Source organism: Eptesicus fuscus, chromosome 20 (genome assembly GCF_027574615.1).
Source record: "Eptesicus fuscus isolate TK198812 chromosome 20, DD_ASM_mEF_20220401, whole genome shotgun sequence".
Classification (NCBI taxonomy): Eukaryota; Metazoa; Chordata; class Mammalia; order Chiroptera; family Vespertilionidae; genus Eptesicus; species Eptesicus fuscus.
This window is the reverse complement of record NC_072492.1, coordinates 23,035,224-23,055,276: the sequence shown is the minus strand read 5'-3', so window position 1 is coordinate 23,055,276 and position 20,053 is coordinate 23,035,224. Positions and strand designations below refer to the sequence as shown.

General features: G+C 43.9%; 1 protein-coding gene across 1 annotated transcript in view; it reads left to right on the top strand.

Annotated features, from left to right (window-relative positions):
• CA10 (carbonic anhydrase 10) overlaps positions 1-20,053 on the top strand; it is a 370,347-nt gene that overhangs the window by 147,799 nt on the left and 202,495 nt on the right. The window contains exon 3 of the mRNA XM_054709247.1: positions 3,394-3,536. Coding sequence (XP_054565222.1) covers positions 3,394-3,536 — 143 coding nt within the window. The remainder of the gene's footprint in view (positions 1-3,393; positions 3,537-20,053) is intronic.

Here is a 20,053-nt window from a genome sequence, read left to right as displayed (position 1 = left end):
TGAAGGGGGACTGTTGTTCAGATGACCTCAGGGGCTGTAGAGAGCCATGACTTACCTAAAGTCATGACTTATCCAAGGCCTAAGAGACCCATGACTCAGCTAAAGTCACACACCCCATTTGTGGCAGTGCCATGACTGGATTATCCCCTGGCATCCTCACATTTGCCATCTTTATGAGCATCCCTGACAATCAGGGATCAAAGCATGCCCTGATGGATGCTCTATTTTCATAATAAACTTGAAATGATTGAGGAATATGTGTAGAATTAAGTCAATGATTTTAATAGAGCAGCTATCTTAGAGAAGACAGATTTTTATATATTTTCTGAAATAAAATTTTAATGCAGAAATTTTCTTAATATTTATAAATTTTCCAGGGTATGGTACCTTCTAAAGATGTTACGTGACTTCTTAAGATGTTAAGTGACTTGCAGTGATAACAGAGCTTAAGCAATGATGAGAAATGAGAATGCCAAGGAAACACGTTTGTGTTCTCTCTGCTCCTCCTTCCACTCCTTGTTCTTTCTCCTTCTGGCCACTCCTGCCATTTTGAAAATCAGTTGTGACTGAAAATCCAATTCAAAATCTTTACACTAAAGGGACTGTAGCCACCAGAGGCTTGTTGGAATGGGTTTAACCAAGTCAGGTGTTTGCCATATTTCACAATGAAGCCCAGAGTTTGGCATAGAAACATTCTCCTAAGAATCCTGGGGATTGGTTTTGAATTTTTCTCCCCCTTCTGCCCAACAGTTGCTTGCAACAACTAAAAGGGTCATAGAATTTTGGATTTAGATGAGATTCAACATGCCATCTAGCCCAATTCTTTTCGTGAATTATGGGTCTCTTATATAGTATCTTTAGCAAGTGTTTGCCAGCCTCCTCTCTTGCCTTGGTTTTCTCCATCCATGACATGGGCAGGAAAGATAGCTGCTGTAAATGAAAGGCCTTATTCCATTTGAGTTCCTGAGAGGGACAGGAACATTTGAGAGGGTTGTGATTTGACTATTGGGCTCATCTTCTGAAGGAATCACTCCCTGGCTCCATTTCCTCAGCTATAGGGTTTGGTGACCCTCTTATCCTATCTAATAAAGAGGGAATATGCTAATTGACCATCACTCCATCACAAAGATGGCTGCACCCACAGCTGAGGCCAAGTTCCCATAAGGAGCCTTAATGAGCAATCAGCAGGGACCTCTCCCAACCTCGTGGGGCTTGACAGGGGACCTCAGGCCGTGCCCCCCACCCAGCAGAGCTTGACAGGGGACCTCAGGCCATGCCTCCTGCCCTGGCATCAGGCTGGGGGACCTCAGGCCACGCCCCACACCCCGGTGCCAGGCCAGGGTACCTGAGGCCATGCCCCCCACCCGGCGGGGCTTGACAAGGGACCTCAAGGTGCGCTTCCCATCCTGCTACTGGGCTAGGGGACCTCAGGCCACACCCCCCATCAGGTGGGGCTTGACAGGGGACTTCAGACTGCGCCCCCCACCCCTGCACCAGGCAGAGGGACCTCAGACTGCACCCCCCCCCCATGCCTGGCAGGACTTGATGGGGGACCTCAGGCCATGCCCCCCGCCCCAGCACTGGGCCAGGGGACCTGAGGCTGCATCCCCCTGCCTGGCTGGGCTTGACAGGGGACCTCAGGCTGTGCCCCCCAACCAGCAGGGCTTGCAGGCCGCACCCCCCACCCAGCGGGGCTTGACAGGGGACCTCAAGAGGGAATATGCTAATTGACCATCACTCCATCACAAAGATGGCTGCACCCACAGCTGAGGCCAAGTTCCCATAAGGAGCCTTAACGAGCAATCAGCAGGGACCTCAGGCTGTGCCCCCCACCCAGCAGGGCTTGACAGGGGACCTCAAGATGCACCCCCCTGCCGGTGGGGCTTGATGGGGGACCTGAGGCTGTGCCCCCCCACCTGGCCGGCTTGATGGGGGAACCTCAGGCCATGCCCCCCACCCAGCGGGGCTTGACGGGGGACCTCAAGGCATGCCCCCCGCCTTGGTCTGGGCTGGGGGACCTCAGGCCATGCCCCCCATCCTGGCACAGGGCCAGGGAACCTGAGGCTATGCCCCCTGCCCAGTGGGGCTTGACAAGGGTGGGACTGGCCAGGTCTGGATCTAGCCCAATGGTGGGGGGAGGCCAGGTCTGGGTCTCACGCGATTTTGAGGCGCATGTGGGTGGGCGGGGACTTGACTCTGGGTCCCATGGTACACCCCAGACTCTGACAGGAGGAAGGTTTTCATATACATTTTACTAATTTTCTTTTATCTCTGACACTTCTATTATAGAGAAAGGGCAAATAGCAATATTAAATTATTTCCTCTAATTAATCCCCTTTTAATGTGCACAAATTTCGTGCACCGGGCCACTAGTAGAGTCTCATAAAACACTTCACTTAGCATCACACTCTCCCCACAGTGTGGGCATTGTTATTGAGTGTATCTGCCCTCCTCACAATTTGGCATAGCCCAGGGCTGGGCACACGATGCTAGTTCACTAGGCTGCTGATGGATGCTGTGGATGGTTGAGTGAATGATAGTTAGTATAATCTCAGGGACATATGGGGAACATATGGATCCAGGCCCTCAATGGAGATCCTGAGAGGGGCTGGAAAAGTCTGTGGATATAGTCTTTGATGTTCACTGACATAAAATTAGTAGGTTGGCTTACCCCTGCTCTGTTTAACTTTCTTAAACAAAATAAAGTAGGACTGGAAGTTGCCATTGAAGTTCATTTTAATAGATGTTTTAATGTGACACGGAAGATGGGTAGACATTTTCCCTTTGGAGATTAGCACTCAGCACTCAGTGTCATTTTTTTCTGCCTATTCAAGGAATCAACTCGTCAGCTGCTGATACATTAGGTTAATGGCACAGTGCAGGACTAAACAAAGTCAAGTTGCCAAGCTCCTGTCTGGCATTGACTGAGGGTCATAAAAAGCATTCATTCCCTCAGTTTGATCTTGACAACTCCAAGAATATCACCTTGTATATATCAAATGCCATGTTCTGCTATATAGGATAAGGTCGATGTTCACATTATTCCTGCCAAATGGGAAAGCAGAGCATCAACTCGGGATTTGCTAAATATTTGATGAGCCTCAGAGATGTTGCAAGTATGATGTGGTTGGATTATGCCACCTTCCTCCTGAGGCATTAATGCCAACTATACCTACCAGAGAGTCCATAGGATGAATGGGTCTGCAATAAGAAAATCTGACCTTAAAGATCATGAAAGTAGGACTTAGAGAAATGGACTAAAATTCAGAAAAATACACCCAAGGATCTCTGTGGATGACTCTTTGATTTTACCACTTTAATACCATAGCTCTTTCTATGTTGTTTCCCCAACCTTCCACCCAACCTGATTCTACAATTTCTTTTTGTTTCCAGTTCCTTCTTTCTGGGGATTGGTGAACTCAGCTTGGAATCTTTGCTCCGTGGGGAAACGGCAGTCGCCAGTCAACATAGAGACCAGCCACATGATCTTCGACCCCTTTCTGACGCCGCTTCGCATCAACACTGGGGGCAGGAAGGTAAGCAGCCATGTTGCTTCCATTGTGACGTTGAGGAGGGGCATGGGGTGATACTGATTCTGAAAGCCAATCCTCCAAGGCTGGATCTCTGCAATGAGTTTGTCTTCTCACCTAGACCTCAGGCCTACTGCCAGCACATCTAATTATGTCTAAACTGTGGTTTTTTTCTCCCTAGCTAGTGAAGCCCTCATGTTTCTAATTACTTTGTAACCCCTGGAGGTTGTCTGAGGTTCTAGCCCTTGGTACCCCATGAAGGTCAGAACACAGAGTTGCCTCCTCTGTGTATCATGCTGGGAAAATCCTTTTTCCCAGAAACCTCTTTACTGGAGCTTCTTTTAACCTGAACAAGGTGAAAATAAATTTTTTCACAAAAGTAAAATCAGACATTTATCATTTTAAAAAACAAAACAAAAATCACCCTAGATGATTTATAAGAAAATCAATAATTCATCTTCCTCGAAGCATCTTGCTGGCTAAGAATCCTAGCTCCTGCACAGAAATGCTGAGCTGTGCTGTGTGTGTCTCACTCTGACATCCCTCTCCTTCTCCCTCCTCCCCCTATGATGGGCTCTTCCTTAACTTGTGAAAGGACATGTAGTTATGCCCATGGGGTCTTCTCAGTGCTGGAATGTAGCATTTCTCTTGCTGATTCATTTCTACTTGGCAACCTTTTACTGTTGAGTAGATTGTTGAAGGTGGAAACACACATCCATAGAGAAAATTGTGTCTGAAGGTCATTTAGCTGTTGGGAACTCAAGAGGAATGAGAGATCATTTGTGAGCAAGACATTGATTGGGCTTACAATTATGGACAACTTTTGTTACTGCGGGCGGCTGGTTCTCCAGGGCGTGGGCTCCTTGGGCTCTGCTCTCTTCTCCACTTATGCAGAGTATTCACCTTACTTACCACAGACTTTGTAAGTAATTTTTTCCCTTATGATATTGGAATTTTTTTTTCTATCGCATAACTGTCACTAAAAAAAAAAGAAAGAAAGAAAATCTAATGACTAATCAAAGTGTTGTTAGTATCCTTGACTTCAGTCACAAGGCAAGTTATAACAGACCTTGCATGTGGCTAAGACTGTTTAGCCATGTAGTATTTGTGTGCTGTTTTAAATATAACTTGGGAAGCATTTCTGTAGCAGGGTTCTATGCAGTTGGAATAGTTTATTGTTCTGGTTTCATAGAAAACTAACCTAGCCTAATTGTTATTCCATGTTCAGTTTTATTTATGCAAACCCTGAAAGGAACTTGTTGTGGGTTCTACATACATCTCTCTCTTAAAAGGGGACTCATTCAAGTCAAGTCATGAGGATGGATAAGGTCACTGACCAGTATTTAAGAAGGACAAGTTGCCGTGTTAACTAAACCTCAATTATCTTTCTTTCTTAGAGAGGGTGATGGAGGGAATAGCTGTATTCCAGGCAATGGGAAAAGCCCAAAGTAGAATGAGGGTTGGTAACTGATGTCCAGAAATTATCTGAAAGATGACCAACAAGGCTGAAGGACAGAGACCAGAGAGGAGGTAGTGGGGACTTGTCGATGGAGGAAGAAGGCAGAGGCCAGATCCTGGGGCTATGCTAAGGAACTGGGTCTTTTTCCTAAGAGTTATGGCAAGCATTTAAAGTGTTTTTGCATAAAGGGTACATTGAGAGTGGGATGGAAAGGTGGAAAGCTAACACAAATAAAGGGGATATAATCTTCAATAGACCATCTTAGAGGGAAATGTTGTGAAACCTGAAAAAAAAATCTCATTTCAAGATAGCTTCCCCCTAAAATTCATTGGGAAAGAAGGGACTGAGAGAGAGCCTGGTGGTAAAAATCACTCTTATGTTTTGTTCTGGTGTGTGTTTTTTTTTTGTTGTTGTTGACAAGTGGTTTTTTAAAAATTCTCAATTCCGTAAAGTGTACCTGATCCAAGTCAATTTTCAAATGCATTGGAGTTTGGAATTTTGGAAACATTTACTTTTGATGATGTAAATATTTATATCTGGCATGATTTGTGTTGTCAGCTGTTTGAAGAGCTGAGAGCTGTCTGATGGGTCCCTTTGCATTTGTGAATGGTAGAAAAAAAAAACACACACAAGGTTAGGAGAAGGAAAAAGCTGGTAGATGAAATGCCTAAACCCGATAGACAATAGCGAAAACGTGCTGGAGAGCGGTCTAAAAGGTGATTTTTAATGAGTTGAAGATTTATTTTGGAAGTGAGAATTCAAAGCCCTGCTCTGAATTTAGTTTTGCTGTGAAGAAATGTGTATCCAATTCAAAAGGCTTAAAAACCTTCCTGTGAGACTGGGAGGCTTCATGGACTTGAGCAATTTGAAGTCTGAGATCAGGTGGGTATCAGCATGTTAAATGCATCCCAGTCATTATGTGTTTTATGTCGCATCTTTATGCGTGAGCATTATTCCTGCCCGTGTTTAAATGTTGCTTACTTACAGACCCATGAAGCAGCTCCGCCGCGGTCCCTGCCCTGGATTACTGACTTTGTTTTAACGTGTTTGGCCTGGCATAGGCTCGGATGATGAACTGAGGGCTTTTCTTAGCGAGGGGCGAAATTCAACCTGAACACAAGAATACAAAGAATAATAAAAGTCACATGAGCATTAAAACATGCTGTGTCTTGAGTATAATAGAGGGTATTCATTTTACTTGAGTGGTGAGATTTTGTTTACTTAATGTCAATGGTAGGTTGTAAGCTTGTGTTTGTTTGTTTTTTCATAAAGGATAATATTTTTTATCCAGTTCCTACCTAATACATAGAACTTTTAAAGATAAAATCTTAAGTTCCTTGTTTATAGTTCTTTTAGGATCTAGAACTTGGCCTATAGTCTTACTTGCCTTCTTTCCCCCTGTCTTAGCTTAAGAGCTCCTCGAAATAAATGTGCTTTTATATTTTCCACAGAGGCCTGGTGTTAGGAGGTCCCTTAGCTCAGCCTGCCCCCTCTCACAGTCCAGGAACCCTCAGGGGATGTCCTACTGACGGCTTAGGGAGGCGACTGGGCTGATCAGGGGAAGGTGCTGTCCCCATAACTCCGCTGCTGCTGCTGCCACTGCCGGCCATGGCAGGTGCGAGGCCTGAGCCCCGGGCCTCACCACCACTGTGGCTTTGTCCAGATGGACATCCAGAAGACGCCTTCCCTAATTAGCATATTACCCTTTTATTAGTATAGATTTTATATCCCTGGAGTTATCTGTGATCATACTGGTTGATTTGAGTTGAACCAAGATTACCCTTAATTACAAGGAAAGGGTTTTGTGGAATTAGTCAAAAGTTGCATTGGCTTAAGTTGGAAAAATATAGCAAAGCCCCATGGTGAGAAAAGTAAGCTCATTATCAACAGAATCTGTCACTAGAAACCAGTATCCTACACTAGAAACTTTTCTAAAGCATGGCTGAAATACTAAGTTGGAAAAAATAAGACATGTGAATTAGTTTGTGGCTTAAAATTTTACCACTTCTCTATTTTTAAGTTTTCCCATGAACCTGACAGCAAAATTTAGTTGACCACAATAAACCTTTGCAATTCATAAGTATATTCTGAAGCCTTTTCTGAGTGAGATTTAATGTTATATTAGGGGAGAAAGCATAGAGATATAAAAGTAAATGGCAATAATCCATTTAAATAACTGTTTGAGAGAATAGTAGGATACTAAGGAAGCAGTGAAATGACTAATTAGAAGATCGATCAATTTGGCATTAATTTTAATGGGGGCAAGAAGTTGGGTTGGTTGAACCAGGCTTTACAGAAGTGCTAGAATATGGGCTCCCAGGGAAAAGTAGGTAGAATGAAATTACGTAGGCAGGCAGGACTTTGAATGTTAGATGTTCTGGCTCTACCTGTGTGATGAAAGCAAATAGTAGAGATAGCATTTTTGCCATCTAAATATGTGGCTGTGGTGCTGGTTTTTCTTGGGTAACCGATCTGAAACATTCACAGATAAGTATTCTTACCATTTGGAACTTATTAGCGGTCTTGAAGTACCATGCATGTGCCCATTTACACTGAAGCAGATGCAAATGGTCCATAAAACTTCATGTGTATTTGTAGGACAGAGTAGATCTTTAAGAGTCTTTCGGGGTCTGCTGCTCTCCAAGCCCAGGTTTAGAGCCTGAGATGGAAAGTCTGTGCAAATGACTTGCTGAGGAAGTGTGACCAAAGGTAGGCCTGGAAGTAATGGGGGAAGCAGGCCAGGGGTGCTGTTCAGCTAAGATATGGGTTCAAGTGGGATCCACCTGGAGCCTGATGCCACAGGGAGCTCTTGAGCATGAGTGGCAGCTGCAATCAGGCCCCACCCACCCCTAGAATCTAGGAGGCCGCCTACGAGGGATATGCTCTCCCTGGCATTCCCAGGCCAGCCACCTCTTATGCTTTGGGGTCCTGGAGAATTCTCTCACGCTGGCTTTCAAGAGCCCATTTATGAATCTCTTCCTGAAACTCGGTGTTTATTAGGTTGGTAACTTGAAATTCACCTTGGAATGAGTGTTTACACCAGTGAAATCTGTTCATTAGGGCTTTTATTTTCTTCCTGGAAAGTTGGTTGATAAGCATTTACCGCCACAGTTCTTACAGGCCAAGGGCAGTTCCCAGGAGGAGAGTGAGTTGATTGTAGCCAACACTCATAGCAGCTGGAAGGCCCAATGTCCACTAGCCCAGAAGAGGGAGTCCCGGTGGAACCCTCGAAGGATCTATTACACCTGGTGTTGAAAAGGAAGTTTCACAAATATTCCTATGGACCATGGTTTGGTCTCCTGAAGTGTCATTGGGACTGAACTATGCCCTATATTCTGCCCTCCGCAAGCCCAGTTTCCACTAACTGGGAAGGAGGGGAAGCACAGAAGTGAGTATATGGGACTCGGACTTTCCTTACCGTCCCCCTAATTCCTCTTTAATACAGCTCCTTGACATGCTTGCCTCTTGTAAGCCTGAATTCCTCCTAATCACATATTTGCAAAGGCAAGGTTGGTGTATGGGTACAGATAATGCCTTGATAGTCACAAAGCACATTTTCAACTTCTCCAGTTTAAGTCACCACTACCCCAGGACCAGGGGTGCCCTTGTCCCTTTCCCACCTCCAGCCCCTCCACCAGCCTCTTGTCAATGATACTGTTTCCAGCAGCATAGCTTATAACACCGTAAACACATACTATCAACATGTTTGAGAATCTGAAGGGAGAAAATAGGGAGGAGCTTTTAGGCTTGTCCAAGTAAGTGATCCTTCTTCAACCCATTGCCTTTTAATGATTCTCTTTGCAGTTTCTGAATCCAAAAGGTAAGAATCAGGGGAGAGAAAAAAATCTAAATAGGAATGAGGAAATAGCCTGTGTGCCAGGCAGTCTTGAGTCCATGCTATTCAATCAATTCCAAGTATTACTAGCATTTTTCTCAAGAGTGTAATATACGGCAACTGCCAAGCTTTCCTTTTGCGATTACAAAAAGGACAGATACTGGAGTGAGCCATATTTCAGCTCTGCAGGGATATAAAAAATGAACTGCCGAAAACGGCCCAGGAGGAATGAATAGCAATAAGACATCAATGTCATCTGTATACTGATTTGTGATGAATTTCCAAAAGGCTTAATGGTATGATGCTATGATATATAAGGGCTTCCTGAAAGTTAATAACTGTGAGTTATCCACTTGGAAGAATGTAATGGGAAGAAGTAAGTGATCACGTATAATAGACAAATAAGGAACTTCACTAATACTGGATAGTCAACGGTTCTGTGTGTCCCAGATTGCTACGCACCGCGATTAGAAATAGAAAATTAAAAGGATTGTGAAGACACAAGAAGGTCAAATGTTACACCAACACCCATAATGACACATTTGGTAAGACCTTTAATTTGCCTTTTCATAGACTTGGACCCATATAGCTGAAGAGAAAGTGTATACATGTATCACCTTTCAGAGGTGAATTAACAACATCCCTTGATACAGATTCAAATGGGAGCAACGGAATCTATTTGGATGTACCTATTGTCTTTGCCAGTTCCCATGGGTCTAGCATGTCCCGCACGGACTGCGCGATTAAAGCATCAACAGATATGAGGCATAGGATCTTGAATAATGGTGGCCCCTTTCACCCTGCAGTCTGGGCTCCTTTGGCCCTCTGATTTTTATGGCTGTGGCTGACAGCTTCTGGTTTGCAGCAAAGTGCATGGCATAAAGAAAGGGCTCGGTAAAGGTTTATTGAGTGAAATGATAAATAGATGAGTGAAAAAATGCCCCAGATCCTGAAATCACAAGTAGATGGAAGAGAAAGGAACTAAATATATTGAGTACCTACTACCTCCATTTACACATATATATTTTATCTCGTTTTCTTTCCCAAACAACCTGAGATGGTCAGTTTCACACACCAGGAAAGTGAAATGTGCAGTTGTTAAATAATGCGCCTACAGCTTACAGAGATGAGAAGGAGAACTGAGTTTCAACCTCAGGTTGTCTGAACGCAACGCTGTGTTCCTTCCCAGAATGTTGCAGGAAAGCTGGAGATGGGGGAGGAATATTTTCCATCTATATCAAGGGTTTAGGAAGAAGAGGGCATGGGATCAGAAGCGCCCTGACCTTCAGCACGTTTTCTTCTCTTTGGCATAATTTGCAAGAATGAGGAATGGCGGTGCCCTATGCCGGGTTTGCACCGGGTTCAGCCTGTTATTTTCATCTCTGCGGGCTGTTTATTTTGCTCTGGCATCATATATGCTTTATCCTTAGAAATGGTGCCGCAGGTCTGGCTGCCAATCTCTCCCCTGGCAAGGTGGCAAAGCACACACTGAATGTCGTTTCTGAATGGGCGGTTAATTTCCCTACTTCCTTCATTTAAAAAAAAAAAAAGGAACATATAAAATGCCCAAGGTAGTTATTAGCATCAAACACCAGATCTGGCAGCTATGGGGTCGGGAGAAAGACATACAGTTTTAATTTCTAGGACACAAATACGTGTGCTTTCTCTCAGGATAGAGGGAGGCAGTGTAATCTCTGTCACCTGTTCTCTCTCTCTCTTCTGCTTGCTCACTCTCTCCTCATGTGTGATGAGGACACACCTTGGAGTGTCTGCCTCTGGGTTATTCCCCCAGAGGACATGAAACCCCAGTAGGCACATGTCCAAGTTCTCCTGGGCTCAGAGCAAATCAAGCACAACTTCTGAAGTCATGAGCCTCGAAGGACTGGCCAGCGTGAACGGCCCCTCCCTGTGTCTCCTAGGCAGTCATCCTTTAAGTCATTTCATAGGATGTGCATAATTTAACAGGGGCGAAGCTGCCACATCCCTGCCATTCATTTCTCAGCCTGCCCGTACTTCTCTGTGGATAATAAGGATGATAATGGATGGAAATTTTAAGTTTGTTCTTCTCCACATCCAGCGCTAAGACTGGAAAGAATTCAAAGGTGACCTTCAGGTCTCGTCACACCAAGAATAGGACAATCAAATCGAAGGCTTGCAATGGCAATGGTATTTAGCTCAGCGTCCCCGCTCACGACCATTGTTGGGAGCCGCTCCCAGCCTCCCGGGCCTCTCCCTTCTGCATGGTCTTGGGCGGCGCATGCTTCCTGGGAGGCCGATGCCTATGGAGCTAGTGTTGCTTCTGCTTCTCCCACCCCCAGGACTCCACCCTGCTCTCGCTGGCACTGTTGAAACATGGCACTATGGCTCCATCCTGGCGCTGGAGTTTCTCCAAGCCCGAATGGTCTGACCTTGAAGGGACTCCAGCTTTCTTTTGCATTTCCCCAGAAGATAGTATGGCTTTTCCAGTTCCATAGGAGCCTCTTAAAACAAGATCCCTGGGGATCCATCTGGAAGCCAAGCAGGTGAAGTAACCATGCCTGATGGGAATCAGCAGGGATGCTCTTACTCACCAACAAGAGGCTGCCTCGCCCGAGACACAGGTCTTTAGAACTCTCTTCCTCAGAGTAATTCACCCAAGGAGCAACAATTGGTACATTTCCTCTCCTCGCGTTTCTTGAGATTCTTAAGATCCAGAATCACTGTCAGTTCCGAAGTCCCTTTTAGTGTTTCCTGAGAGTGCCCTGAAACCTTTATGTAAATGGGCTCTGAGGCTAGAATTTATACCCTTGTCATTCTACAGGAACATGCAAATTAAACTAAGCTTGTACTTAACTCGCCTTGCATAAGGAATTTCTCCCCACCTCTTGGTCATTGGGGGGGAGTTTTTCTAAATGGATGCCCTCCCCTGGCCCCTCAGCTGCCACCTGTGCCCTGCTGGAAAGGGTGAGCAAAGCCACGGGGTTGAGCTTTCCTCCTGCAACCGAAGGATAGTCATTCCTAGCTCAGTCAGATTGGGCTGCCGAGCCCCGTGAACTTCCTTTAATGTTATTAACATGAATGCAGCATTATTAGAATGTACTTGGAGTTTTAGATGGATATTTTATCCTTTTGTTACCAAGGCTTTTCAAAAGATAAAATATACATTTTCCTGCATGGAGTATATGAAAGTTCAGTAAAATATGATAATGTTGCTTCACATGCTGTTCTCTTGGGTAGGATCTCGGGGAAATGTTTTCCTCTGACAGCCTCTTATAATGGATGAAAATATTCCCTCTCCATTGCACACACAGTGCCAGATTTGAGGCATATTATTGGAGTCAGGTAATCTGCCTCTGAAATACTGGTATTTGAAAAGCAAATTTAAGGCTCAGGACGTTTTCACTTTATGATCATTGACACTGATGTTAGTAAACTCTTTCTCTAGCTATGAAGAAGAGAAATGGCAGGCAAGTTATTTTTTCCCCCAATTGCCATTTGCTTTATAGTGACTGCACCATATGGAGCACAGTAAATAAACTATGAAGGTAGCAGGATGCATAGAGAAAAGGAACGCGCTTGGACTCCGGCAGTCCTTATACAAGTTACTTTATCTCCTTCAGCCTGCTTCCTAATCTGTAAAGGGGAGTTAATATTAAAGAACTAGAGGCCCAGTGCATGGATTCGTGCACCAGTGGGGTTCCCTCAGCCTGGCCTGTGCCCTCTCACAATCTGGGACCCCTTGGGGGATGTCGGACTGCCGGTTTCGGCCCAATCCCTGCAGGCCAGGCTGAGGGACCCCACCGGTGCACAAATCTGTGCACCGGGCCTCTAGTATGCATGTAAGGTCTTTGGTTAATCTCTTCCTGCCCTCCCCTCCTCCCCTCTCTCCTCTGAGATTCATCAGTCTGTTCCATGTTTCTCTATGCCTTTGCGTTGAGTATCTGCAGTGTACATTATAGCTACCAGTTGAATGGTTGGATGGTCACTTAGGCTTTTATATATAGAGATTGTGGCCCTGGCTGGTGTGGCTTAGTTGGTTGAGCTTCATCCCATGCACCCAAAGGTCACCAGATCAATTCCTGATCAGGGCACATACCCAGGTTGTGGGTTCAGTCCCCAGTAGGAGTGCGTATGGGAGGCATCAATTGATGGTCCTCTCTCACATCAATATTTCTCTCTCTGTCTTACTCTCTCTCAAAAATCAATAAAAATATATTTTTAAAAAAGAATTGTGGCGAGGAACAGTTTATTGGAATGCTTACATGACTGTGCCCAGCACATACTTTTTCCACAATTTAATTTTAATTTAACAGAGAAATAGCTCACCCTGAAATATATGGTGATGTACTTAGACTTTGGGTGGTAAGCATACTATGGCAATCCATGGATGATGTATTATAGAATTGTACACCTGAAACTTGCATGATGCTATTAACCAGTTACCCCCAATAAATTTAAAAAAGAATAAAAGAAATAGCTGACCATGGGAATTATGTCAACAGAGACAACCCATGTAATAATAAGCTCAGCGTTTTTATGCCAGCAGTAATAGTATACTTCTAGTCAACATAGAAGGTCAATGGTGCTGCATAGAACATGGTGAGATATACGGTAGGTTGGAGGGGACCTAATACATGGTGATAGAAAGATGGTCTGACTTTGGGTGGTGGGCACACAGTGCAATATACAGATCTTGTATCAGAGAAATGTACAATAGAACCTATATGATCCTAATAACCAATGTCATACCAATGCATTTAATTTAAAAAATAATAAAATAAAATAATAGTTGAAACTTGAAGGGAAAAAATAAAATAGCATGGTGAAAGGTATAGCAGAGTATACGGTTTGTGATGTAAGGTCTTCTGGTCTGCTGGGGCAGTTCTCATTCAAACTTCAAGTCAAGGTCAGGTGTGCTCTGTGGCCCAAGCTGAAGGTGGTAGCAACTTCCTAAAGTGTGTCCTTCTGGCTGAGATCAGAAGCTCCTGGAAGAGCAAGCGGAAGCACAGAATGTCACATGAGCCTTAGGTACAAAACTGGCCCACTGTCACTTCCATCCATATTTCATTGGCCTCATTGCATGGCCATCTGTGGCTTCCAATGTGTTCTCTCCACTACCCACATTGGCCTTTATTTGAGAAAATTTCACATAAAACAATCCAAAGTTAACAAAATGATCAATTGAAAGGTGATAACTTACAGGCCAAAATTTTTCCTCTCCCACCAATTCAAACACTTTTAAGATTCATTTTGCTTTATAAAACTCAAATTTATGAGCAGTTTGGAGGGAGGTATCTACCCTTTAGATTACTGCTGGCATTTTGTAAAGGACATTGTGTCATTAGGTGTCGCTGAAGGAAGCCCTAGGTAAGAAATTTCTTGAACACTAAGTGCTAGAAAAAACCTGGCTTTCCCTGTATAATTGATGTAACCCTCCCCCTCCCCCCCCCTGAGAACAGTGTAACTGTGTTGTCCACTTTCCTTTGAGGGTCAAGACCTTCAGAACCAAATTCCCACCTGTAATAAAATCAGTGGAACATTATAACACACTGACTTACACTCTGAATCCTACTTTGATTTATTTTTTGTTATACATAATATATAGAAATTTTTTTTACTGTAAGCCATATTAAGTCTTTTGTGGAATGAGGCAGATAGAAAAGAGAACAAAACAAATATTTAAATGAAATGGTGCGCTGTCAGGGTACCTAATTAAGAAGAGGGGAATCAGCTGGTCTGTTTCTCTGCTTTCTCCTCTTCATTAATTACCATTGGTAGAAAAATACTTTATTTGTAATCAAAATGAAACTAAATCTTTGGAGATTAGGTTTTCTAAAGAGCTTAAGGGCAGGATCAAAGGGGATTTAATATGTTGTTTCAAAGTCTCCCCATTCGAACCATCCCCCTTCCTAAGCCTCTCCTCCCCATCCTCCATCCTGAACCCACAAAAGGCCATGGGCTTCCCCTTCTGCTCTTAATTCCTGTCACCCTATTTCTGAATAGCTGGTCTGATTTCAATGGCTTCAGCCAACAGTACCTAGCAACACTTTATTACATGTCTATAAGTTCAAAAATTGAAGTGGGAAGTATTCCCAGCTGCATAGAGCCTGGTAGAATTTGCAGTGGTTTCAAAGACCCAGTGCAGTGAAAACAGAGGGAGGGGCTATGAGTTGGCCTGTAGGCTGTTCTGGAAAGGGGTCTTTCTCCACATTCTCTACTTTCCAGGGTTAATTAGCATCCATGAGATGAGCGCATTGTGCCAGAGTGAATTCTGCAGATCACAGAGGTACTGAATAGTCTCTTAAGAGAAGAGGATGCTTTTTCTGGGAAACCAAATTATAAAAAGCTGAGCCCCCAGTTGCCTGTTAAAGCAAAAGCTATTAAAAGAACATCTGTAGATGATTCCCTGAAATGGGCTCTTTGTCCATTGAATGGATGATTGGAAACGGACAGGTTCATTCTCATGTCAACACTGCAATTTTGTTCTCATAAAAGGGGTTGCTTTTCATTACTGATATTTTCCAGGTTGCTGCAGTGTCTAACCAGGTCTCGAAATAATTCCTACAATAGGAAGAGTGGAGGACACCATGTTTCTCTCTTTCAAACTGCTAGTGTTTACTTCTGAATTGTACCTGTCACGTGTGGCTTGCATTTCCTGAAATCATGTTAGGAAACTCTGGGCTTGGTCTATAGATAAAACTAACTAATTCTGCAGCCTAACACCCAGTCCCAGAGACATCTGACTGTAATTTCAGATGATCCTAATAACCAATGTCATACCAATGCATTTAATTTAAAAAATAATAAAATAAAATAATAGTTGAAACTGTAATTTCACAGAAACAGAGATGGCATCTAGTCTTACTAGTTGCTTTAACTTGGGAAATGAATGTTTGTCTTTAGCAGAGGCCAGGAAAGATCTGTCTCCGTGTACCTTTCACCTTCTCTCTCACCTGTGACCAGGCAATGGCTGCACAGTTACACTGACTGTGCACAAGACAACGTGGCTGCTCTGTGACGTCGTGTGTGCTGGTGCACTTGTTCCCTTGAGTTATGGCCTTACCTGCAGTATAAAGGCAGCTGTGTCTCTGTCTTTTGCAAAGAACCAGATGAAGTCAAGAAATCATCTGGTAATGAGCCCAGCCGGCATGGCTCAGTGGTTGAGCATCAACCTATGAACCACAAGGTCATGGTTCGATTCCTGGTCAGGGCATATACCAGGGTTGTGGGCTTGATCCCCAGTATGGGGTGTGCAGAAGGCAGCCGATCAATGATTCTCACTCACGTTGATGTTTCTGTCTGTCTCTCCCTCTCTCTTCCTCTCTGAAATCAATTAAAAAATATATTTTTAAACAAATCAGTAATGAAAGCAAAGGACAATTCATTCAGTGAGAGTATCCTATTTTCACTAATGTTCTTGCATTGATATCAGATTAGCAGAGTCAGAGTTTGATTCTCTCTGCATTTGGATAGAAGTCCCGGGACATAGCCTTCCTAGTGATTTGGTAAAGTGTGGTGGTAGACACATCACTGGAATATGAGCTGTGATGCTGTGTCTCCCAATGACACAGCATCATTCCTGAACAGAATGGGCTTTTTACTCAACTATTTCTATTAGCTGCCTCCCATTTTATTGTGGTGTAGAGCGAGCTAATACCAAAAAGTGTCTCAAGTGGAAGTCAAGAATAGGAATATATGGAGTTGAATGCTCTCAGAGGAAAACTCAGCTTCCTAACAAAATCTAATATACCAGGCAGGAGCTGTCAACGTGATAAATATTCTAGTCTTTAATATCGGTTTACATAGCAGGGCAGAAGAAAAGGAGAAATTACTCACATACTCAAAACTTGTTAAAATGATGTTGTTTGACTTCAACTGACAGAGGTCCAAGGAAATTCAAAGTTAAGATGGAAACTCTGCGGCTGAGCCCAGTTCTGGACTCTCCAGGGGCCTTCTCATGTGTCGATGCCACCAAAGTAATTACACTGCCACGCATGAGCTCCCCCAGGTTCACCATTTGTGAGAATGAGTTCCTTCAATTAATCTAGCTGCACGTTTCATCTGCTACCAGGTGCATGCAGCAGCTAGGGCAGAACTTCGAATTGAACTGGATCACAGAGTTATAGGTTAGGAATGTCTCCTTGGTAGTGTTTGTGGGGTAGAGAGCACTAGCTTTGAAATCTTGCAGAACTATTTATTGAACACCTATGTGCCAGGCCCTGTTCGAGGCTCTGGGCATGCAGTTGACAACCAGACAGATGAGGTCCCAGCACTGGTGCAGCTTGCATTTTAATTGAGGTGTTACAGGCTGAGTTCCCCAGGAAGAGACTCTGAGAGGGACATTTGTGTTCCAGAAGTTTATTGGTGAAGACTTTCCAGCTTAACTCCTATGGGGGAAAGAAAGGAAGAAAGACTGACCACAGGCTAAAAGCTTGTCTGTGAGGCCGTTTCAACAACGGTGCAGGGACTCCATGGTAAGCTCTGAAGTTGGGATGGCCTTTCAGAATGGTCCCCCATTGCGGTGAAAGGGTCTTCACCTTTAGACTGATGCATAGGGTAGTCATTGACTGTGGGTTATCTGGGAAGGGGACATGATCTTGGGCAGGAGGCTCTTACCAGCTAAAAGCAATTTTGGGAGAGGGCTGGCTGCCAAGGACTTCTAGCTGCAACGCTCATAGCAGTTGGGTGTATAAGTCCTGCAACCTTGAATGGAGATCTGGTCAGCAGATAGTAAACACACACACACACACACACACACACACACACACACACACATGCACACACACTTAGTAGTTAGAGAGGAATGGGGATAAACATAAGGTGTGTGTTTTTTTAAATGGGAGATTTAGGACATATTTGTATGCTGATGGGAATAATTCAATTCACTGATAATGCTAAGGAAACATAAGTTACCTGTAGGTGTCAAGTCCTCCTTTAGGTAAGAGAAGATGGAATCCAGTGCAAAAGAGGAGGTGCTGGCCCTAGGTAGGTGAAAGGACAGCTCACCCCCATCACTGGAGGGATGAGGCAGGTCTGGGTGTGGATGGAGCTGGGGAAGAAGGTTTGGTTATGGGAAGATGAAGCAGTTTAAGTCTGATTGCTTTATGTTCTCAAATAATCAAGGTCATCAATTGGGAGTGAAGGCTGGGAAAGGGAAATTTGAGGAGGGTGAGGAAAAAGCAAAAAAGCAGTATTCCCAAAGGGTGGGATTGTAACTTGACTAGAGCAATGTAGTAGAATTGCTCGGGAGTAGCAAGGACATACTTGAGAGTTATGGTTATAAATGCAAATATATAGTAGGTGTATATTTTTATCCAAATTCATTCTGTGGATGGAAGCAGGAACAAGATAGGCATACAGCCACTTCCAACCAGCTACAGATTGTGGCAGGTGAGTTTGATGAAAGGAGTTGAGTTGTTGGGGAGTAGACTGACCGTGGTGATGAACCATGGATTCTTAGCAGGTAAGAAGGGAAGCAAGGGAATGATAGAAATGCTACTGACTAGCCAGGTAATCTTTTGATTCCCTTTATCAAAAGGGGGAAAAAAGTTTGCCCAACTTATCCAATAGTTATTGAGAGCTTACTCTGTGCCCCCATGATTTTAGATCTATTCTCAACTAATTCTCACAAGTCAGTGAGGTCAGGAGGGATTACCCCACCTGGGACTCGGTGCATACTATTTGCTCAAATACTTTTAGCTCAGTGTCTAAGCCCCATTTTCCAATTCTACAGCTGTCTCAGTGCCACAGGGGAGAGTCAACTGCAATTTCTGGGACACTGATGGATAACCCTTTTGATTTCCAATTTTGGAGCAAATCTTCAACCACTTACTTGCCTTAATGAAGAAAATATAGAGAATTGACTTGCATCATTCTTTGTTGAGATTCTTGGGCCTCATAATGACCTATCACGCTAAACATGTGAGCAAACAAAGCAAGCTAGGAACATGTCAATATAACTTTTTAATGTTTTTTCAATCTCTGTGACAACATAATGAGTAAACTGAGATTTAGAGTCCTTAAGTAATTCATCCAAGCATATTCAACTAAAATGTGGCAGCCAGGGTCTGAAACCAACTGTGAACAGAGAACTCCAAAATCCATGTGGTTTATGTTACATTTGCTGTCTCCTATGGCCACGAGAAGTGGGAGGAGCCCAGGATAGGAGCCTCTTCATCAAGCCTGCACATCAGAAGCAAAGGGGGGTTGGGGATAGGTTGGAGGTGGGATTGGATCTCTCAGGCATGCAATTAGTAAATAAGGAAACTGCTCCGTGCATGTATTAGGGAATTCCAAGAGTATATTTTTATTGTGAGATTTGTGGAGCCCTTTTATCACTTTGAAAGTTTATCTCATTGTTTTCTGTTTCCTGGTTACAAATCCCTGGGACATATAAAAGGAGCTCTGGGCCTGCCTGAGAGACTCGTCTCATGCTGCAGTGAACAAGTGAGTGTGTTCAGCCATAAAGCAGTGAGGGTGACAGCGAAGGTGTAAGGAGCTGGGCCAGAGGAGAAGATAGTGAGGGAGGAGCAGGGAATCTGGACAGGTGAGCCTGTGTAGGAACCAGAAAGATCTCCTCTGATGTTCCTCTGAACAGTCAGCCTTCTTCCTTCACATTGGTTGAAGGAGAGAGCAGAGGAGACAGCACTGGCTTGGTCAACTTGATCTTCTAAGTTTATAGAAAAGATTTTCTTATAACCACAGTTTACATGCATGGAAGGTGATGAACACATCTCAATTTGTCTGGGACTTGCTCAGTTTTAGCATTGAAATTCCTGCATCCCAGAAACCCCCTGAGTCCCAGGCAAAGCAGGATGGTTGGTCACCCTGTGGTGCATTCCAGATACATCGGAACTGTACTTCTTTCAAATAGACCCATCCCTGGTCCCCTCATGAGTACATACATTCATGCCAGGCCAACCTTACTGCATTTAGGGAACCAACACATTTTCTCCTGCTTCTGCTTATCTAAGAAATCATTAAAGCCTTGGTAACATAAAATAGCTTATTGCATTATTCTTTCTTCTTTGTGTTCTAAGAATCATCTTCCTGCCAGAATATTTTGAGCTGTTTTCTCCTGCTCTTGGAAACATAGTTTCCAACATAATGTAGATGGCAAACAAGTGCTGGCTAATTAAGCTTTGACACATGACCATATTTTGTGAGGTGGCTGTAGCATGCTTCACGTAGGAGGGGGGGAAATTAGAAAGAGTATAATCAGGTTTTCATTTCTTCTAGCATAGGTGACCC